Source organism: Megalops cyprinoides, chromosome 20 (assembly GCF_013368585.1).
Source record: "Megalops cyprinoides isolate fMegCyp1 chromosome 20, fMegCyp1.pri, whole genome shotgun sequence".
Taxonomy (NCBI): Eukaryota; Metazoa; Chordata; class Actinopteri; order Elopiformes; family Megalopidae; genus Megalops; species Megalops cyprinoides.
Window position 1 is genome coordinate 23,941,618 of NC_050602.1, and position 22,585 is coordinate 23,964,202.

Here is a 22,585-nt window from a genome sequence, read left to right on the forward strand (position 1 = left end):
TAATAAAGCCAATAAAGCAGGCAAATTTAAAACTTTTGGAGTTTTTGGTATCAAAGTAATGATCTGGGCAGATATGACATTGTGAAAAAAGGCAACCAGCTTAAAAGGGTGGAAACTCTGTAAACATAAATTTAAAAATGAAAAAGTAGGATGAAACACAACAAAAGACAACAAAAAGATAATACACTTCACATTGTGGATTTTGTTTGCTTAAATCGAGGGATTAATTAGCAAGCTTTACTGCGGACTGAAATTAGGTGTACTGCTGGATGATGGTTGATGATGGAGTTCACTGACTCCAAATCTCTTTTCCTGCTTCACTTTCAGGAGGGCCATCTCATGACCACTGTTTTGTGTCCTGGTATTACCTGAATCGACTGAGCTACGAGTGACTGTAGAAATGCCTAAATCCTATTAGCTTAATGACTTCCACATTTAAGTAGATTCTGGCAAGATGTGATTTAATGCACAGAGAAACAAACTGAGTTACCGAGACCCTCGACAGACGTAAATATATTTTCAACAGAAATTAGAACTCTATTGGATTTTACAACAACATTATTTTCAATTAACTAGTACTGGTCTGATTTTAGGTTGGAAGTTTGTAGGACCAGCATTTAATGGTCAGTGAAACAAACAGGGGTGAAGCGTACACAAGCAGCGTGTTTTAATTATCACGTCTTGGTAGGACTTCACTGAAACCAGAACAATAACTTTTTACAGGTTAGTGTATGATTTAAAATTTGTTTTCTTATGCACATATTACATAAGCGTTTTGGTTAACAGCAGCATTTGGCTATCATAATAAATCTTATGAACAGTGTGGTAGTATTCATTGTCATATACATATTAAACGGTTCCCTTATGATATTTCATTTAAAAAGTGAGAATATGCCTTGAACCTATCCAGAAAGGAAATACAGTTCAGGTTCTTACTGCTGAAACGTGCTGATCATATTAAGCTTTCATGTTGCGAGTCAATCCGAAATGGAAAAGGCTTTTAATAAGTCTATCACTGCTAGAAATTTGTATTACTGTGTAGGGGGTTATTTTCATTTTCTACTAAATAAACCCAACATAAAAAGCCCTCATCCTCATTTTGGATAGCAGTGCACAACTGAAGCCCAAATCCAAGACTCAGGAATTGATTTTGATTAAGAATCAGAACAACACAAAACAAATCCCTACCACTGGCCCAGATATACTCACAGTCTGTCTTTTCCTTATTACACTCAGTTTTTTTTTGACATTTGATATTTGTGAATTTAAGCCATCAATAAACATGCAGGGATAAATTCGAAATTTAAAACCAACACTGATTCAATTTCATAATTTGAACAAAAATGTTAACTTCACCAAAACTATAAAATGTAACAATTAATGCTGTTCCTTATATCGAAGCATGAAGTTGCCGTGGGAGAAAAGTGTGATTCCTCTGCCGCGGTAGTCCTTGCTTTTCAATACGCATACTTGCTAAACGGTAAGGTAAGGTAAGCACAGCGTCCGTTAAGGACAGTTGCCCTTTTGGGACAAACGAGAGTTGAATGCGTGCAGCTTTCACAGGAAATTCAGTTGAGAGGCAAAAATTCTGTACCATTTGGTATGACAATAATATGCGATTACATTTTGCTTTGTTGTGCAGGAAGTCTTGTCTTACAGGAAGATGGATAGACCTTCGCAACAGTACACTGCTTGTTGCAGGTACTCTGCTTCCAGCAGTAAAGTTGAATTTTTTCGTTTTTCATCTTAGATACAGATGAAAGGTATTTTAGCAGTGTAATACTTCACAATTGAACACATTTAAAAAAAAAAAAAAGAAACAAAGGAAAACAAGCACTGATAGTAAATTTCATTTCACTTGCAATCACACCATCTTGTTAGGTTTTTATAGGCCCATATGCTGTAACTCCCTCATAAGTAAAGTTAAAGTGGAAATGCATTAAAATGTCTTCGCAAAATAAAAGGGGGAATGTTGCAGAGATATTCATAAATCGTGTCAATGTGCGGTATGTATTTAATAACACTAGACATACTCAATATGGGACGCATAGGACATGTTTTTTTTTCCCCTGGTGGGTTTGGTGTGGCAGTCTCACATCTGCACTTCCTGCTCCCCCCATCCCATAGGCTTGTGCAAGTGTCATGCCATTACGTCAGCAAGCCATGCAAAATGGACAATAATTTCCCCTCTATTTCTTCTACGCAAAACGTCAAACGGGGCTCTTTACCCGCTAATTGTTTTTCAGCTCTAGGGAAGAATGAAGCAAGTTTGAGGGGAAAAAACAAAATGCGCCTGCATTTGAAGAGGAACCCGAGTGAAGGTAAACACCGGATGGAGAAGTGTCCTTGCAAATCTAACCATCTGGAATGACATGAGTGGTCAGGTACTATCTGCTAGTAGTAACAAAGTTTAAGAAATAAAATGCTTTTTTTTTTTTTAAACATTTTTTTCATTTTTATTTTATTTTGTTTCTTTTTTTTTTTTTTTTTTTTTTGCTAAGAGGTAGTGTGAAAGCATTTAAATCGAAATACAAGTGTTGCCTGTTATTTTCATTATTTATTTTAACATTTAACGAGTGAGATAATTACAAGTAAATCAAGATAAACTGGATCCTCTTGATTATATTGTGAAAACTTTACAAACATGTCTGTTGGTGATCTGTATTTAATCAGTATTCCAAACGATCTACAGTACCAGGGTTGGTTTTTTTTTTTTATGAACCCAGTGTGATTTTTAGACATCAGCGTGTGTGTTGATACCATTTTGTTTTTTTTGTTTTTTATTTTTTTTTACAGCATTTCCCGAACAGTTGGAAAACCAATTGTGTTACTGGTGGGTTCACCTCCGCTCTAGGTGGCGGTCGCTGGCAAGGCTGATGTTGTGGAGCTTGCGGGGGTAGTAGTGTGGTGGTGGGGATCAGTTGGAGGTATCGGAGTGAACACTTCCGGGTCCTTCTGTGGGCGAAGTCACTGATGAAGGGGTTGTAGCATCCTGCCAGCCACCGTTTGCCTGTGGAGAGGACGGAGAGGGAAAGGTTCAGACCTGGGGAGGAGATGCGTTCTGTGTGCCTAGTGCAATACTAACAGCAGCCTAAAACATTCACGCTCTTTTTTTGTGACGTTATACCCCTTACATTCCATTCTCTACACATTATTTCTGACATGATACTATCTATACCACTGTACATTACTATTATATCAATTTAGCTTGACTGATCCAATACCCTCATTTAGCATTTTTGGAATAATTAAAATGCTTTCAGTCAATAAAAAATACCTCTAATATTAGATGCATTACATTGTGCAGACTAAATCTATATGGAGTGCATTTTTTTATCTTCACTAGAACAAACACTGTGGTTGAATCACTGAATGGACAAAAATCCTTGTCACAGAGGCAATTTAGTGAGTCTGCAGTGCACTAGATTACTCGTCTTTAAAATGCTAAAATGTGTCAGCCAAGGCAAGTCAAATTAAAAGGGGCATTTAGCCACCCTGTCAAAAAGTGATTTAAATGAGACAATAAACATAAATTACATTATTGAGAATGTATCAAGCCCTTTCCGAAACAAAACTCAAAAGACAAGCAATGGAGGAATCAATTATAGCAAATTATCACATTGGAGATAGGGATGAAAATATAATGGGAAACACGGAAGCCATTTCAAATCCCTGAGACAGGCCTGCTAAAGAGCATTTGGGACATTAATAGCAATTTCCATGCCATCAGAAATGGCTGAAAATGGTCTTTGGCAGCCTCTTATTTCAAAGCCTGTTATTTAAGATGGTGGCAGTCTGCAATCAGAAAAGAAAAAAAAGAAAAGAATAAAAACTTTTAAAATCTTCAGCTTTGGTGCCACTCCATCCATTTCAAAGTCATAATAATTGCAGCTGTGAAACAGAGGAGGGATAGTCTCCCACATACATGAATTGTGTGTAAGCTTGGTCATTATCAGCAGAAAAAAGGGAATAATTTGGCGAAAAGAATACATTATGCATTTTGAAACCTAGCCCCTTCTTTCTTCTCTGAAATGGACAAAAACAAAAATAAGGCCACATGATTTTAAACCTGACAGATTTTTACTTCATGCAAATATTGTATTAGTCCAAATGCAAGGCTTCTCAAATTCTATAATTATTCTGCATATAAATATAAATGATTGGAAATTTAAAACCATTTATAAGTGAATAATGAATTTAGTGAATGAATGTAGTACTTAAATTTGTTTTAAAGTCTTATGGCTTAAATGTATAAATATAGCAGTACAAATTGCCAGTGCTGAGGAGGAGCTTAAAACACATTTTTACACATCATGCATTTTGACACAATCCCAAGAATGGTAGAAAAATCTGAACCTCAGCAAATCAAACAAAAATGCCATCATCTATACAGAAAGAGAATACAAATAACTTGTAATAATCTTATGTATGGGATGGCTTTTTATTGTTCTATTAGATTTTAATATCCAGAAATATCCGAATTATGCTTCAGATTTACTAGTTTCAATAAATACTCTGTGGCCACAAGCGTTTGATTGAAGACATAATTTTAAAACAAGACAGTGTCAGTGCACTTCAAGTCTTTTCTCACCATTAATATTAACAAAAAGTAAACCAAAAAGGGTAAATAAACTTAAAAGCTTTAAAACTGGACACTGGATACGGCCGAAACGTGTTTTTTTTTTCCTGTGCGGAAGCTTGCTAAAGCCGGGGCTAACGATATCTGTGCAGACAGCTGACTGTCTAGAGCCAGGGCCCGCATGCATAAGTGTTCTCTCCAGTTAATCACAAGCCGCCTCGCAGGAACAGTCTCTCACGTCCCTCGGAAAGGCACGCGGAACGCCCTGGGATTTGAATATATGCAATTTTTTTCCGGGACAAATTTTTCATTTGGTTACCGTGCGTCCGGCGAGCGCGGCGGTGGGGGACGGTCTAAGCGCAAGGGGCCGTGCACCACGTTTGCGGGCCGGCCCCGGCGCTGCGGCTGGCTGTCACCGCCATTAAGATGGCAGACGCGTGATCTGACCAATGCGCTTGGATTGCTGTCCCAAATCTACACTCGGCTTTCCTTGTGACTGTCTTATCGATTTTCCTCGTTGCGACACAGCTTGTCGCTGCAAATTTTCATGCTGGCCGCGGCCGCCGGCAAAAAAACCCCCGAAAAGCTGCCCGGCAAACGCCGCTTTCCCCCCCGATCTCAATTTTTTTCCTACTGGCTAGCAGATTTATTTTTAGAGGGGGCTCAGAGCCTGATTCGGGGCGCTTCCTTCAGTGCCGCCGGGCCGCTGCTATGGAAATGGAGGTCCGGTCATCGGGGCGACGTTTGGAAGTGGCGTTGCGGTAGGTGTCACCTGTTTCCCCGGCTCCTCTCGGCTCCCCTCGCCTGGCCGCAGGTGCCACGCCAACGCTGATTGACTCTGACAGACTAAGACGCCAGCTGCCTGCATGGAGCCAGCCGGATCTCCACTCTTCCCGGGCAGCGCGCTGCCGACGGCGTGACCGATACAGAGGCTATCAAATAGGTGACTGCCACGCTCAGACAAGTCCTTCTAAGTGGCATTCTACGCCCTATGGCTTTGAAATAATTGGTGGAAGGAGAAAGCAAAGTTGTTTTTTATTATTTTTTTAAATCTTATTTTTCTTACATTGATGCCCTGCGGACTGTACATCTGGCTCGCTGCGAGCGCATCACTGTATCCTCCTGTCTGACTGATAACATGGCGAAGGGTATCCACCTGAAATGCAAGGAAACAAACAAACATACAGGAAAAAAAAAAGAGAGAAAAAGCAGAGGTGAGAGGGAGCTCTGAATCTCACAGACGTCTGGGGGCGGGAAAGGTCAGCCCGATAGGACATGGGTGCCGTGGACATGGAAGGTCAAACATGGAGAGAGGAGGCATGGAAACTATTTAGCATATGTCACGGAAATTACCAAGATACGCTCGGCTCGGCCGGGCGTTCATGACAGGATTACAAAATGACTACCCACCCGAACATAAATACACAGTTATCATGTACATAGGTTTACTGTTATTTACTGTATATGTGTGTACCCACACGTATATGTATGTGTATGTCAGTGTGTGTGTGTGTGTGTGTGTGTGCGCGTGCAATTGTGTGTGTGTTTGGCGGTATGCACTCACAAATGCTCACAAAAGTTTTTCAAATGTCATTGTTGGGGTGCTGAAATTAGTCACCCTCACCATGAAACAGATCTGAGATAGCAGCCATGCATGACTCCTCCCATTCCATAAAAGTCATAGGAAACAATTCCTCTAGTTCTGCACAATCAAATAACCTTGGATAGAACAAGGACACTGGGTGTGCCAAAGTACCAGGCCGGAGGACCTTTTCTCGGGCCTACAGACTGCTCCTTAGAATATTCATGAAGCGCCCACAGCATTTGGAAAGATAATTCCTATGGGAAGGAGGGAGGGAGGGGGGGGAACACCCCAGTGTCAACAAAAGTATTGCTGTTGGGAGGAATTGGATTGCTGTTCTTTGAGGAAGATCATGGAGGTCGACCTACTCTGGTATGTGGGGCAAGGTCAGACGGCCTCAGTGCGCCCACAGCAAAGAGGGCACCTCATAACAATGAAATCAGAGGCACAGATGAGTGCTGTACTGGTTCCAAAAAACGTCTCTGGTCTCTTTATCCCGCAGGTGACAAGAGCCACAAAAAAACCCCCTCAAAGCCAGGAACAGAGTGCTGAGGGCTGACACCGCACTCTACTTGTCCACACGAACCAAATGCCCTCAGAAATACAGCTGCTAAAAGAGGAATCCACAATGACCAAAAGTACACTTTTACAGTACCCGATAGCATCCATTTCTGAGGGGGCTATGCTCTGATCAAACGCTCTGATTACATTACATTACATTTAGTAGACGTTCTTATCCAGAGCAATTTGCATGGGTTACAGTTTTTACGTTACCTATTTATACAGCTGGATAGTTTACTGAGGCGATTCAGGTTTACGTACCTTGCCCAATGGTACAGCAGTAGTGCCCAAGCCAAGAATCGAACCTGCAACCTTTTAGTTATGAGCCCTGCTCCTTACCACTATGCTACACTGCTGCACCACTGATTATCATCTCATCTTTCAGCAACAAAGCCGTGTTTGTGCTCCAAACGCCTTTATTCATGGCTGACATTCCCCAATGAGTCAGCAAGCACACCACACCGGCGACGTTAGAAAAAAATTCCTTTACATTACAGGAATTTGGTCAAACATCATTCTTTGGGGAACTTTTCTGGGGGGAAATGTTTTGACTTCTTTCTTTATAATGGTTCTTAACCAAGGTCCTGGGAACTCTGTTACCTAAGACTAGCAGATTGCTGGAAACCTATAGTAAGGAGAGGGTAAAGATCAAGACACACAAACTCTCCTTTGCAATATGTACACCCATAACATCTCAACCACAAAAAACGTATGTCTGATCCCCTGACTGGAGCCCGTGGGTTTGATCTAGTCTTTTTTTTTGTGGGGGTGGGGGTGGGGGGTGGGGTGGACCACCGCCCCGCAGCGTTTTCCCTACCTGTGACTGCACGTTGGCTCCCACCTGGGCCCCTTGATAGGAGTCCCCATTGAGTGACTGCACGCTCATGAACAAGTCTCCGGAATTTGACATGTTAAAAGAGCCGGCAGACCCTGGAAGGAGAGAGTGAGCAGCTGAATCACAGAGAAGAGAAGAGGAAGTCCCGCAAGCCAGCCATGCAAGAAGCGAGGGAGGTGGGCCGGCCGTGCATGCAGAGAGTGGGCCGGGGAGAGCAGCAGAGCCGGGGGGGGGGGAACAGGGGTGGAGGAATCTGGGAATCGCTGCTAAGAGCTGCTGGATCTCTTCCTGTCTGCACTGCGTAGCAATGGCGTGGCTCAAACAACAGCACAACTCCTATGCGGTGAGGATACGAGGCAGCAAGTCAAGAGGGTTTGATATGGGCACGTTGTCTATATTGGTGATCTCAGGAAAAGTGTTCTACTGTTGGCTCAGGAAGCTGATAGTATAAAACACTGAATTGTCTGCTTTGTCAGTGATAGGTCTCCCCATTCACAACACTTCTCAGTTACTGGCATAACATTTTTATCTAGTGATGCTGTTTAAAACAGCCTCTTGCAATTAGGAGCAAGTCCTGCAGTTTCTGTGTTGCTGTCACAACAATTTCATGGCAACGGCTAAAACCACAGCAAAATTTCAGATGGCTCGAAGGCCTCTGAGAGGATTGATTTTTTTTTTTTTTTTTTTTTTTTTGTGGCTAGCAGTGGATCCAAAAGGAAGTCCTAATCGAATAGGAAGAATTAAAGAATCCTCTTTGTGCTTTTAATGGAAGAAAAACCCAGATGTTAAAAGGACTGATGGCTAAACTTAATTTAAAAAACATATGGATCCATAATCGAATACAGCTTATGACCATATGACAAAAGACTCGGCTGTTCTGTCATCGGCTTAATGACATGCAGGAGACCAACCAGACTACAGTAAAGGGATATACACACATATTTCCCTTGCAGATGGGTTAGACAGCAAGGAGTATTTACTGAGATGACCGCATACAGAGAAGCAGACTGCACTGGGCTAGAGGAGCCCAGGGCTTGTTAGAAGAGGCTGTGTTAGTGAGCAAAGGGTGCAGGTCTTGTTAGTTGGAAGAGAAAGTACATGAGACTTGCTACTGAGAACGGGGCCCAGGTCAGCTAATCTTCAATCATACCACAGCTCTAAAGAGTACTCTTCAGACATTAATCATTTCATTTTTACTACACATTTAGGGCAACGTGTAATATGTAGTGTGTGTGTACGTGTACTGCATACTGCTTTTCCACTGGTACCTTTGACCCATTTGGGTGATGTTTCTCTCTACTTTGTTTCACAGGCTCAGTAGTGTAGGTATCATCCAATGTGCACCAACAACAGAATGTTTACATACTGCATTCATTTCATAGTGAGGGAGGGCGACACGATTCCTTTCACTCACCTGGGTCTGCACCATTTTAACATCCAAAACATTCCTGAGAGTCCACACACTGTGTCTCTTTTTTAATGTATGAAATGGAAGCATCAATAAACTAATAGCTCCCTATAAGATCTGAACAGTGCTTGAAAGGAAATTTGAATTTGATACTGATGTTGCCTGATATTCATTTGAAGCTGAATAAGAAACCTCAGTGTTGATGCTGTAGTCTGTATTTTCAAACCATAAATGAAATATGTTGCCATTGTGGTATTAATCATCTGGGTGTGTTAGGGAAGGAGGAAAAAAATGTCTTTCAAATTTTATTTATTGCACAACAGGTTTGCTCAACAATTTTTCCACTTCTGGCAACAAGATAACCAGGACATCACTGCTAGGTCATCTAAAGGACACAGATGACCAGCAGCGAGTCCAATCAGAGCAGCCACACCTGAGAGGTGAAGCCATGGAGGATCCTCGCACTCACCTGCTGAATTTGGGGTTGAGGGCGAGTTGGCTTGGCTGCCGTGAGCAGACACGTTGGCTGCGTTCACAGCTGTTTTGGCGGCGTACATGTTGGCTTCTTCCTGGAACTTCCCAATGTTCTTCTTGTATCGGATTCTTTTGTTTCCGAACCAGTTAGATACCTGCAGATTCAAATATGAATGTCAGTTTTTTTTCTTCCAGGAAAAAACCATCAAAACAAACAACAAAAAAAGGTATCGGCCACCTGTATTACGTTTCCAAAATCTGTCAAAACTTAATACAGGCAGGTCCCTTGTGGCTTAGTCAGTTGAGGTGTTTTTTGAGAGTATAGGGTGAGCCATACAGTGCAGGCTTGACCCTAGCTGTGTCATCAGCCAAAAATGATGCAGGAGCAGGATTCCAGTTAGTGGAATTCATGGGATTCCATGGCAGTGGAAGTAGCTGGTTTCAGCCAGCTGGTGTACGGGTTTGTATGTCTTAACGGCACCTCATGCACCTTGCAATTTGTCAGGTGCTATGAGTTACACAGCTGATATCAGGGAGATGCTCCTCTCCTGTGTTTGGCATCAGCTACCCTGGTGCAGTGTGGGATTTGTAGTGCACTCCTGCCCAAGTGTAGCTCAATGTGTTCAGCTCCAAAAGTTAGACTGCATGCTCACACATGGAAAATGCAATAAAGGGTTGACGGGTTGACAGGTTTACATTGGAGGGCACATAGAGGCCTGTTTAAGGCTTGCTGGGTTCTCTGTACTTTCAGTGTAGATCAGTGTTCTGGAGTCAGAGCTGCACTCCAGGTCCATTAGACTGTGGCTCGCACAGGCTGTACAGACAGGCACCACTCTGAGCACCACCTGGGGGGGGGGGTCTGGGGGGGGTAGTCTACTACCTGCTGTTCCTCACAGACTCAGACACATTTCCTGAACATCTTCCCCGCATCTGTGTTCAAGGGCACGTACCATCATTCCGTGTAAACATTAAACCCCTTAGAGACTGACCGACTGGAGTCAGCCAAACAGTCCTCTAAGCGTCTGTCTTGCAAGGGCCCTTGTTCCTGGAGTGCTTGTGACATCCAACCAAATGCTTTCCCTGAGTTTGATTTCCTCAGCCTCCCTTTCCAGAGAATTTAAGCTTCAACCCAAGCTCCTATTGGATATATATGTCCGAGGATAACAGTAAGGTAAATCACTGATCCTTTTTCAGAGCAACAACCCGCTAAACTATATACAGCAGCGGTGTTTGTATTTGAAATGACAAAGAAAAAAAATGATAAGCTTGAAGATTGCAATGTTCTCTCAGGCTCAATACAAATCTAATCTGGTAGCAGTATATGAAGTAGATGGAGCCAGGCTTGGGTCAGAAATGAACGCAGGTGACAGGTGATAGAGTGTAACAGAGCGAGGGGCTGGAGTCGATTGGTGGGGGGGGGGGGGGGCGGTGTTGGGGGGGGTCCTTTTGAATTGGAGTATGAAGCAACCATCTGGACTCATACAGCTCTCTTTTAGGGATTGAGTCTGACTTTCCAAAGAACATTTAGGGAATACCCCAAAAAATGCATTGCATTTAAAAAAATACTATGCATTTAAAATAAAAAAAAACAAAACTTAATGCAAATGAAAAGTATTAATCTGAAAACCCAACTACATTTATTTGTGTATTTATGGCTGCACCACTAAATACAAAACCTTTCAGTTATTACTTTGGGTGTATTTATTCCTTTGGCATATCGTCCACAATCAGCCATATATTACTTTTTTTCCTTTCAAATTTAGAAAAATGGCACAGAGAGGTATAGGTGTATTAGTCAGTCTGCCCTCTTACTGACCAATCCTAAGGCCCATACGAGGAGATGCAAAGGTCTACTGTAACACGGGGCCGTACCTGCGACACTGTGATGGAGCACTTCTTGGCCAGCTCCTCTTTCGCCTCTTCGCTGGGGTAAGGGTTGCTGAGGTGCGAGTAGAAGTACTCGTTGAGGATCTCTGTCGCCTGCTTGTTGAAGTTCCGTCTCTTTCGTCTGAGCGGACGGATCGCCAGGGGGAGAGAGGCAGAGCGCAGGTGTGAGGACACGGACCATCAGAACATTCACACTTTCGCATTCACTTTTTTGTGAAAGTCGCAGTAAGTTCTACGAGGTAAAGAGATAACACTGGAGAGTCTTCTCAAAGGCGTCCCGACAAGGCAGCAGGGCTTCATAATTACATTTTTCCCCCCTGACTCATGAGGGATTTTTCATAACACAGAGGGGCACTGTGACATTAGCATAAGGCTTTTCCTCTCTCTATTGCAACAGGCCCTAATGGGTTCCTTACTTCTAACTTCCCACAACAAGACAGTTTTTCCAATCTCCTATGTGCTTTCAAAGCACATACAGGTGCCCGCACTGAAATATTAAATCTATTTCTTTTTTTATTGAAATATTGACATTTCTTAACATTTTATTGGAAATCCAATATACTAATCTCAGGTCTTTTTAGTCGGCCTCCAGTCCCCAGGACGTTCAGTGGAGATGACTGTGCCCTTTATGGAATGGCCGGTTATTTGCAGAACAATATGAAGCTGTGAGCACCACCAAAGCACCTGCCTCACACTGTCTGCAGTTGCATCTGCTACACGCTTTGTGATAAAATACCAGACAGACACACAGACGCACATACACATACACACACACATATGATCATACACAAACGCATGCGCACGCACACGCACACGCACGCACACACACCCACACACACACACACACGTGCGCGCACACACACGCACAAACACAATTACATATGCATACACACATGTACACGTACACACATATACGCATGCATGCGCGCATGCACACAAGACAGCCACTCAGACCCGACAGACAGACGGATGGACAGACGGACGGACACTGACCTGGCGTCCAGGAAGCGTGAGCGCAGAATCATGACGGCCTCGCAGGTGCTCTGTTTGAGCTGCATCTGGATGGAGCTGAATTTGCGGTGGATGATGCTCACCATGCGCTCGATCTCTTTGGGGGAGATGGGGCGCGTCCGGCTCTGCTCCCGCAGCAGGTTCATCACATGGGTCGTGAACTCGTTGCAGGCCTGCGGCCAGAGAGAGCGCCCCAAAAACAACACACACACGCCACGAGTCAGAGAGAGAGCACCCCAAAAAAACACACACACGCACCATGAGTCAGAGAGAGCGCCCCAAAAACAACACTCACACGCGCCATTAGTCAGAGAGAGCGCCCCAAAAACAACACTCACACGCGCCATTAGTCAGAGAGAGCGCCCCAAAAACAACACACACACACACACACACACACACACACACACACACACACACACACGAGTCAGAGAGAGCGCCCCAAAAAAACACGCCATGGGTCAGAGGGAGCACCCCAAAAAGACACACACACACACACCATAAGTCAGAGAGAGCCCCAAAAAAAACACGCCATCGTTCAGAGAGAGCACCCCAAAAAAAACACACACACGCGCCATGAGTCAGAGAGAAAGCACCCCAAAAAACACACACACACACACCATGAGTCAGAGAGAGAGCACCCCCAAAAACAGACAAATGCCATCAGCCTGAGAGAGCCCCTCCCAAAAACTAGACACACCACAAGCCAGAGAGAGCACCCCCAAAAATTAGACACACACACACACCATGAGATGGAGAGACCACCCCCAAAAATTAGACACATCCCATGGCTCATTAACCTTCCAGAATCAGCAAACCCAGGAGGACATTTCACCAACATTCAGTAAATACCCCTCCACATACGGAGGCCCTGCTTGGGAATTAGCAATGATAGCATAAATGTCATAACAGTACGGAGGAAGTGCTAGCGTGAGTGCAGCTGGCAATACTAATGAGATTAGTCACCAAGACACAAACGCCAGCAGATGACAATATGTGAAACTCATCTGTGTTTGCATGCAGCAGGCAAGAAGGGCAAAAAAACATGGGAGTCAACAAAAATCCCAAAGCATAAATCTCTCAAGCCGCAGAAAACGTTGATGCCAGAGGAAGGTGGCGCTCGCCCTGGTTCCATCTGGGTCAGATTTCAATTCTAGGTGAACACGCTTCACGTTGGAAGACAAGCCTGAAATCCCTCCTTGACTTTGGAGAGCGACTACTTTACATGATGAAAAACGCATCGGATGAAAGTGGCGTTCTGCCAAACAGACAGGTAGAAATGACAGGCTTTCGCTGCTGACAAGTGCTCCTGTTCACGTTCAGCGGTTTGAGACATGAACCTGCCGTAATGCGCGGGAGTCTCTCCTTCTCTCTCTCTTTCTCTCTCCCCCTCTCTCTGTGTGGTCTGTGGGGGTGGGGGATTCTCTCCCCCCCCTGTGAGGAGCAGCTATGAGGTTCACATGCACTTGGGATGCTGTTACTGCTGCACACGGGTCACACGTAGGGGCCAAATGAGTGTACACACAACAGCAATATGTGTGCATGTGTATATATACATTACATATACATGCAGGCACACACACACACCCATCCTTATACACCCACATACAAGTATCAGAACGACCTGGCACACTGAGTGTTTGTGCCCCCCCCCCCACCTCCACCCCCTTCAAAGTAACACACAGAAACCCCACACATACACACACAGAGACCACATATGCTCAACCCCTCAGCCAGACTGCACTGCAAGGAGGAACCACAGTGCCAGGGTGGCATCGGGCCCTGTACCAGAGACCGTCCTGTCCTCGTATCTTCCTTCAGGAGAACCGTACCTGTCATTCACCGCGAGGCACAGGATGTGCGCTTGTGCGGGTGTCTGCAGGTGGGCGCACGTGTGTGTGCTTGTGTGCATATTTTCACTATTATGTCCTTTTAAAACGGCCCTTAACAGCATACAGAGGCATGCGTGTGTGCGTCATACACACATGAATGAAACCTGCACTGGCTAAACATTAATCTGCTGAGCTATTTGTGAATGACATCATCGCCAGCCACAGCCTGTTTGCTGTTTTCCCACAATAACAGGAACAGGATGCTGTATCACACTCCAATGAAAGGGTGGAATGCGATAATCTGACAGCCTTTAAACAGATAGGACAAATTAATAACGGATAACACACCGCTGTCAGGGGTGGGTGTGACCGTGCGCGCAATCCAATACACACGGCAACAAGGATGATAATAATAATATTAACAAAAAGCTGCCGTGCTTATTTGAAACGGGGGCTTAAACTGGGGAACCTTTGAGACGCAGCCAAAAACCCCGCGTCACGGGGAGAGGCGCGGGCTCCTCTGGTGCCGCAGTGAAATGCAGAGCCCTGAGGAAGGGGACGGAGGACGAGAGAGGAGGCCGCGCGATCGACGGGGGAGAGGAGGCCGCGCGATCGACGGGGGAGAGGAGGCCGCGCGATCGACGGGGGAGAGGAGGCCAGGGGTAAGAGAGGAGAGAGGACGTCAGGGGTACAACAGGAGACAGGATGCCAGGGGTAAGAGAGGGGACACCAGGGGTACGACAGGAGAGAGGACGCCAACGGTAAGACAGGAGTGCGGACACCAGGGGTACAACAGTAGAGTGGTCGCCGCTGGTACGACAGGTGGAGGATGGGGGGAGGGAGGAGGATGGAAAACATCTGTGTGTTTCTCTGATGCAACCTTCCGTAAGTATGCATTACCGAAGGGGGGGTGGGGGGAGGGGAGGAGAGGAGGAGGTGGGGGAAGGTGTTAGCAGCCGGGAGAGGGGGGTCGCTCACCTGTTCGTACTTCTCCAGCTCGGTGTGGTATATCTGTCGGATCTGGGACAGCTTGGCCCGGTAGTCCGAGTGTTCGGCAGAGTTGTCTGCTCCTGCCCCGCCCGCCGCCGCCGCTGCTGCTGCGGCTGCCGCCGAGCCGCCACCTTTCTCCGGCCCAGACACCCCCTCCGCCAGGAGCATGTTGTCCAATCGCATCAGCTGGGCATCTGGGGGCTCCTCCTCCTGGGCGCCACGGATACTCAGCACTGCAACACAGGATGGGGTCAAAGGTCACAAACAGCTCCAGCCAATGGCCATGTCGTCGTCTCACACAGTAACCAATACCGTTGCGGTCACACAACCTTTCAACCTTTCTGTGAGCTCAATGACTCAAAAGCCAACTAAAAACACCAGGTGGGGGATTTGATGAAGTCACAAGTCATTCTCATTTGAAAATAACAATAACCTACTGGAGCAGCTGTGAGTTATGTGTGTGACAGTGTTTATGGAGTGTGTAGTCACTGGCCTACTGTCCTGTTTGAGCCCATGCAGGGATGTCCTTCCTGCTTTCTTAGCACTGATCACACCCAAACTCCCATCTCAGTCCCGTCAGCTCCTAATGATATATCGCCACACCTTTTAAAACTCATTTCAGGGCCATAAAAAGCTGGAGTTACATACTGTATTTGGCAAGACGAGATAATAAAGTCATCATTTCATCACTTTAAAATATCATTTCAATAAAATAATTATCAGCGGCTTCCCTCGGTCAGTATTCCTCTCTGTTGACCGGATACATCATTAAGCAGAATTTGCTTGACCCCCAAAGTTCCTCCCAAATTCCAGTCACCGATACAACACATGACACAAACATACCCACACAACACAAAATTGAATCTGAATGATTTAATTTTAATGACAATAAGGAGAGCTGGGTTATCTTAAAAATCTATTAATCTATACAGAGATCAGAGATCAGTTTGAACTTAAAATCAGAGTTTCTTAAATGGTTTAAATGTTTCCAACGTATACTAATGTAATGCTACCACAGTAAAAAGAATTAAGTATAACAGAATAACTGCCTTTCAAGGTTTATACAGGATGACCTATCTAGAAAAACACACAAGCATTTGGCTCTGTGTAAAAATGAATTCTTGCTCTCCCCTATGTATGAAAAACCACATTCCATTTAATTTCCTTTTGGTCTTCTGTCTACCACTATATTGCTCTACCACAGGAAGAAAAAAAACTAAAAGCAATTTCATTGATCAATGGTAGTCATTTTCTGCAAAAACAAACAAAACCCTGAATGCAAGTCATACTCAAATCCAAGTCTTCACCATCTTTTTGTAAATCTGTCAAAAGTATTTGAATTCAGTTCAGTATGGCTGTATAAACACGGCACTGCACAAATGCTGTTCCTTAGTCCTGAAAAGTGGTTGGCTGTTTTACTTAAATAAATTGGCCTATATGCCAACATACAAAACAAAATCTTATAATGCCATATCAAAGCAAATAAAAAAATTATTGCGAAATCTTGGATCAATGGTGTAAAATGAATTTAAATCTTTTTTGCAAAATGAATTTAAACCTGTTCGGCATGAATAATTGCTCTTCTCTTTTCCACCCACTTCGTATCATAATTGCTATTACTTGCCTCTTTCTACATAATGCGCTCCGTGACACTTATTCGGTTAAAAGGGTTATATTAAAGAACATCTAATGACCATGATGTTAGCTGGGTACACTGCAATGATGCCCTGGTGCGTTGGAAGAGCCAGCTGTCTCCCCCGGATTTCGGGCCCGAAGGCTGTTTTCACACCATCCGAGCTCCGCTCCCCGGGGTGAGGGGCCATGGGTCGAACCCGGGTTCGCCCCACACACCACCTCTAGGGGTGACCGTTCACCCCCGGGCTGGCTCAGCTCTGGGGCGAGCTCTGTCCTGTAAAGCCGCGCCGCTAAGGAAATAAGTGTGAAAAAGCCCTGCTCGTCAGAGGGACCTGTCAGAGACAGGAGAGCTCTTCCAGTGATTCCATGGTAATGACATACGCCGGGCGTTTTCTATAAGCGGCGGTGCGCTGAGGAGCCTTCATGGCCGCCTCCCGCCATACAGCCTGCCGCCGCCTCCCGCCACGCGCTCAGGGCAAGGTCACGGCGGTGGACACACCGTCTGCTTTATCTCCGCTCCCTAGCGACCGCAGTGGCCTCTCATTGGACGTTATTGCTTGGCGACGGTAAATCTGAGCCAAGCAGCCCCCGCTGTGCTTAGACACCCGCCGCCAAGACACACCGCTCTGCAGCGGCGGCGGCCTGAAAAATAAAGCGCTCGCCCCCGCTGCCGCCACTAGGGGTCTCCCTTAGTGTTCTCTGAGAGGAGAGAAGGGGCCAGCCTTTCCATTTCAGGGGTGACGCGCCAGGTACTGCTTTTCCAGCCAATTCACTGCAACTGCTAACAAAAGGAGGGGACAGAAACGTGCATACACACTCATTCTTTATGCTACGCTTCCCCCGATCGCTTTCTCCGCCCTTCCCCATTCACTCAACACGCCGATAACTGAGGCACGGGTGCACTTATCACTGGAAATGAAATATTCACAGGGAAATAAACGTGGAGCCGAATTAACCCCCGAATGTAATTGCTATTACAATCGCAGCACATATTATCATTGGCTCTGTTATTCAACCCCCAGTGAGCATTATCTCCTAATCAAAGTGAATGACAGGTCGCTTCATTACTCAGCAGAGAATTTGGGGGGGGGGGGGGGGGTTAGCCCATTATTCCGGTCTGTGATCTAGCAGGCCAGCAGGAGGGTTCCTAGCCCACTTTGAACCCCCCCCGCCCCCCCCACCCACCCCCATCCCTCCCCTTTTGAGAGGACCCAGAATGCAAATGTCAAGACTGTTGGCAAGCGGGGGAAAGGTCAAGAGTTCAGGCCGCAGGGCCATCGGCGCGGAGATGGAGATTGAGCAGGGGGAGTGGTCTGATTTCTCATGGGACCACAGGACCATACAAACATCCTGTTTCATTAGTGTGTGTCCTTCAACCAGCTGACAAGGTGTGGGGGGGGGGGGGGAACAAGAAAAATAAGACCCCTCCGCAACCTTCCACCGGCCACATGTTTCCACTCGCCGGTCGCCGTGACCACGTCCATCTCGGGCCGTCGCCGCGGCGATCACCCCAACCGTCGGACTCTTCCGAACGCCCCGTTCCTCCGCCAGCCCGTGATTTACGCAGATTCAGATTTCATCCCGCAGAACCTTCAGGAGGGAGAGGCTCTCCTTTCCCCCTGCAGTAACGGCCTCATAAATACCAGGCTCAATGGAGCGCGAAAAACAAGACCATAGTTCAGAACGTAAAATTAACGTTTTATCATCTTTAACTTTTCAGGCACGCTGGAGGTTTCCTCCTCAGTAGAACACGCTTTCGGCAGGGGCTCTATCGTGCCTATCCTTCACTCCAGAGAGGCAACACTACCAAATTAATCGTGTTCTTCACTGGAATAGACCAAAAGCATAAGATTCCATAGAGATCCAGAATTCAGCTCCCAAATTTGCTAAATTGCAAATAAAAACGGAAAGACTGAATTGAAGAAAACATTGCTTGCTTTTCTCTGCACAAGGAGATTCATCAGCGCGGGACCGGGAAATGATTGCATATTTCTGAGGAGGACGGAAAACATACTGAGACCCACCCCCTCCTCAAAAATTCAGCTCAAATTTACTGAACTACAAACAAAAACAGAAAGAATGAATTAAAGAAAATATTGCTTACTGTACTTTCGCTTAAGAGATTCATGGGTGAGGGAACAGGAATTTTTTTTCATATTTCTAAGTAGCACAGACAATACACCATGACCCATCCCCTCTACGCTCCACCCCCCCACCGCAAACCTCTAGACAGTCACAGGGAAATGGTGTTCGTGGATTCCCTGAGTTCACGCAACATTCGATTTGTTGCTGCCAGAACCCTGCCTTTGCATTTCCCCAATGTTTATCTTACTGGGCTTAAGTGCCTCCACCATCGCTCTTTTGAAGAGAATCTGCTTGGCAAGACTGGTAATCCATTACGATCCATTCATTATAAAAGCCTCTGAGAGGAGAAAAAAAACGGACTGTGTGTCTGGGTCGGGGTGGGAGGACTACAGACACCACAGGCAATATTCAGCTCTGACAGATTCCATTACACATGATCTCATATCATAACATAAAATAGCATAACTAAGAGCAAAGGCGTAAAAGGTTTCGGTTGATCTGTGGCGCGCAAACCGTAACACAAATCACCATTCTGAAGCTTTGTGCTCCCGCGTCATTTATTCAGGGTGTTTGATCCAAAAAAGGGCACAGGAGAGCATGTCCATAGCTCTGAAAAAGATGGGACACGGGAAATCGGCGGTGATGGAGGTGGGGGGTGGAGGGCCGGGGGGGCAGGGGGGGGTGAGCTCAAATCCAGCACTGCAATTAACATTCAGAAGGTGAGCTCAGACCTGGAGGGGTGCAGGCAGGGAGGGAGACGTGGGGTCGCGGAGGGGGAACGTGAGAATGAGACGAGCGCACAACATTTCTCGCCATTCGCACCTCAGCCGCCACGGCGGGCGCGTTTCCGCCGGAGAGCTGCCGCCAGCGCCAATCCTTCCCCCGGAAAATAAGGGCCTGTCACTAACCGAACTCAGGCAAGGGGGGGAGAGAGGGAAAGAAAAAAAAAAAAAAAACGTAAAGTCCCAGTTGTTATTATTCTAATTTTAAATCCTGCCTTTGAAGTGCCTTCTCAGACACGGCTCCGGCTCAAGGTGTTTTCGTTCCGGAATGTTAGCGTTACAGGCTCGGTCTTGCGGGGCGCTGTAGGGCCCTTTTTCCGAGAACACCTGTCAGTATCGAGAAGAAGAGAGAGAGAGAGAGAGAGAGAGAGAGAGAGAGAGAGGATGCGCCAACTGAAATGGTTCCATCAGTCATTGACAGCGCATCATTGTGCGATGAGCTCGGTAGGGTCAGGACCTGCGAACAGCTGGCGCGCAGAGCGTCAGCTGACACTGACAGCTCGCTCAAATCAGTTGCGTCTTTTTTTTTTTTTTTTTTTAATTTGAATCCACTTCCTGTCTCGTATTCAGTCCCAGTCAGCTCCATGTTATGACATCATTCACTGGTGTCTGCTTTGTTAACACAAAGCAGCTTCCACTGAGAGAAATTTGCTACAGCAACAATTGAGGAGTGAAAATTTCGGTCACCGTATGCCATCATTTCACAAAACCCTCACCAAATGAGGGGGAAAAAAACATGATGAATACGTGGTCGTGCGCAAATACTACCAAAGAGCTGTGGAGGGCTGGGTTCATGTGGAAAGCAGGTTTTAATGAGGGCAAATGATGATTTATTTCATCCATCCTTAACCCCAAGCACACAATTAAAACCATGCGCTGGATTAAATAAACACAATTAGTAAGACGGGGGAAAAAAAAAAGGGCAGAAAATTCACTTCACCGTGGGTTGCGTTTACACTAACCATGGCGAGCCATTTCATTTCGGGTTCCTTAACGACCGGCTAATTGATTTGTCCTAATGTTGCAGGCCTTGGGTCTTTTTAGCGGCGCTCACACGCTTGCTCCCCACTCCCCCTAGTATCCGGGGCCGTGCTAAACTTACTTAGCCACCCGCAGGAGAGCATCAGCCGCTCTCTCCCAGGGATAAACAATTATCTGTGTGTGTTCTTTTCATCTACCACCCCCCTTCCCTTACTTTCTGTGTGCGCCGCACTTGCTGGGAGTCTCTAATGGACACGTTTTCCCATTTGGAGGCATTTCAAAGATGACTTGTTGTTAGACGAGCCTTAATCTGTCTCCCCAGCCGCCTGTGAGCCGGTCCCGTTTGGTGGCCGATTAGAGAACGTTTGATCCGTTCTTCTGGGTTCAGATGATCCAACGCTGTGCTGGTGGTTGTGCGCGTGTTTACCCAATCAGACCCTGCGCCCATGTCCACGTGTAAAACCCATAGCATGAGGAACAGAGCCTCAGAGGTGGGCAAAGCATTACATGGCATTTAGCAGACACTCTTATCCAGCACGACTTAAATCGGTTACAGTTTTACGGTTACGGTTTTACGGTTACGTTTTTTTTTTTTTTGCAATGTATGCATTTATACAGTTGGATATTTACGGAGGCAACTGTGGGTTAAGTACCTTGCCCAAAGATACAGCAGCAGTGCCCCAGGGGAGAATCGAACCAGCAACCTTTCGGTTATGAGTCCTGCTCCTTAGCCACTACGCTACATTGCCGCCCCTAAATTTTACTGCTGCCCCTAAATATTACTGACCGCTGTTGGATTGGTTTGCTTCTTGCACGTTTGAGAGGGTGAGTGTCGACAGGCCATGTCACCTTGCCACGAGCGCTCGCCACTTGGTGAGCCGTCTTGCAGCTCGCGTGCACAGCTGAACTTCGGAAGGTCAAAGCAAGGCCCACCAGGACGGGGACTGGCCCCTTCACTGGCTTCACGTCAGTACTCCGCCTTAAGCAAATTCTCCAGCAGAAAGTGGGATACAGTACAGGCAGGGGAGACACATGACACCACTTCACCCACATCTGGCCTTGTGCAAATCAAAGCAAGGCTTAATAAAAGCCACGGCCTCGGAGACACGCGTCCTTTTTAAACTGCAGTACATTTAAGCACGGTTCCCAGTTTCCACACGACAGTCAGGAGGGGAAATACCCCCCTCCCCCCCTTTTAAGGTTATATCAAGAATTAAGCGTGGAGACGGTTTATGCAACCCTTCAGAGCGAGCCTCATTTCCAGCATGCACTTCTCCTCCAAAGCCGCTCCTTTTTTTTTCTCGATGCGTGTCGCGTGTAACAGTGGGCCGCGTCTGCGTATCGCATTAACCAAAGGCTACGTGTGCCCCCCCGGACGAACACGAGGGAGCCGCGGGTGCTAAAATATTAATTGCGCCGCTACAAAACAGAGACGCGGATCATTTCGACTTAACCCTTCGTCCCGGGCAGGTTTTAATTGAACAAGGACAAAAGACAACTCTCCGCCTCCCTCCGCTCATGTATAATTGAGTCTTGTCCGGGAGGGTGCAGGGAGCCCCGTCTGTGGGAGTGTGCCGCGTTAGCAGCCGGCACAATGAAACATTTAAATGACCGCGGGCCACCCTGCATTTTAATGACTAATTGAGTAAAGGAAGGAATTCTCCCGCTTCCTCCACCCGAGCTGTGAGGACCCCTGTCGCCACGCTCGCCGGCCTGCCAGGTCGTGACCTTTTCCTTTTCCGCGACAGCGCCAACTTGATCAAAAGGCGTATTGCGTTACAAAACAACTGCAAACAGGCTGTCAAAGCCCCGAGTCGGATAAACAAAGCCATGCACCACCCACACAGGGCAAAGGGAAAACTACAGCCACAGTCTGCAAGGCTAACCAAGGCCTCCCTGGCTCCTTCTAAGTGGTTAAATTAAAGCATGTTTAATTAATGATGTTG

At 46.1% G+C, this 22,585-nt stretch overlaps 1 protein-coding gene across 2 annotated transcripts in view; it reads right to left on the minus strand.

Annotated features, from left to right (window-relative positions):
- Window positions 1-2,513: 2,513 nt before the first annotated feature.
- The window catches only part of LOC118795783 (pre-B-cell leukemia transcription factor 1), a 69,970-nt gene continuing 49,898 nt past the window's right edge, over window positions 2,514-22,585 (minus strand). Inside the window, exons 3-9 of one of the 2 annotated variants that reach the window (XM_036554512.1) lie at window positions 15,145-15,389; window positions 12,320-12,510; window positions 11,312-11,447; window positions 9,435-9,594; window positions 7,540-7,652; window positions 5,646-5,735; window positions 2,514-3,010 (exon numbers count right to left, since the gene is read on the minus strand). In XM_036554512.1, coding sequence (XP_036410405.1) covers window positions 2,918-3,010; window positions 5,646-5,735; window positions 7,540-7,652; window positions 9,435-9,594; window positions 11,312-11,447; window positions 12,320-12,510; window positions 15,145-15,389 — 1,028 coding nt within the window. In that variant the 3' untranslated portion in view covers window positions 2,514-2,917. The remainder of the gene's footprint in view (window positions 3,011-5,645; window positions 5,736-7,539; window positions 7,653-9,434; window positions 9,595-11,311; window positions 11,448-12,319; window positions 12,511-15,144; window positions 15,390-22,585) is intronic. The other variant, XM_036554513.1, reaches the window with a different exon arrangement.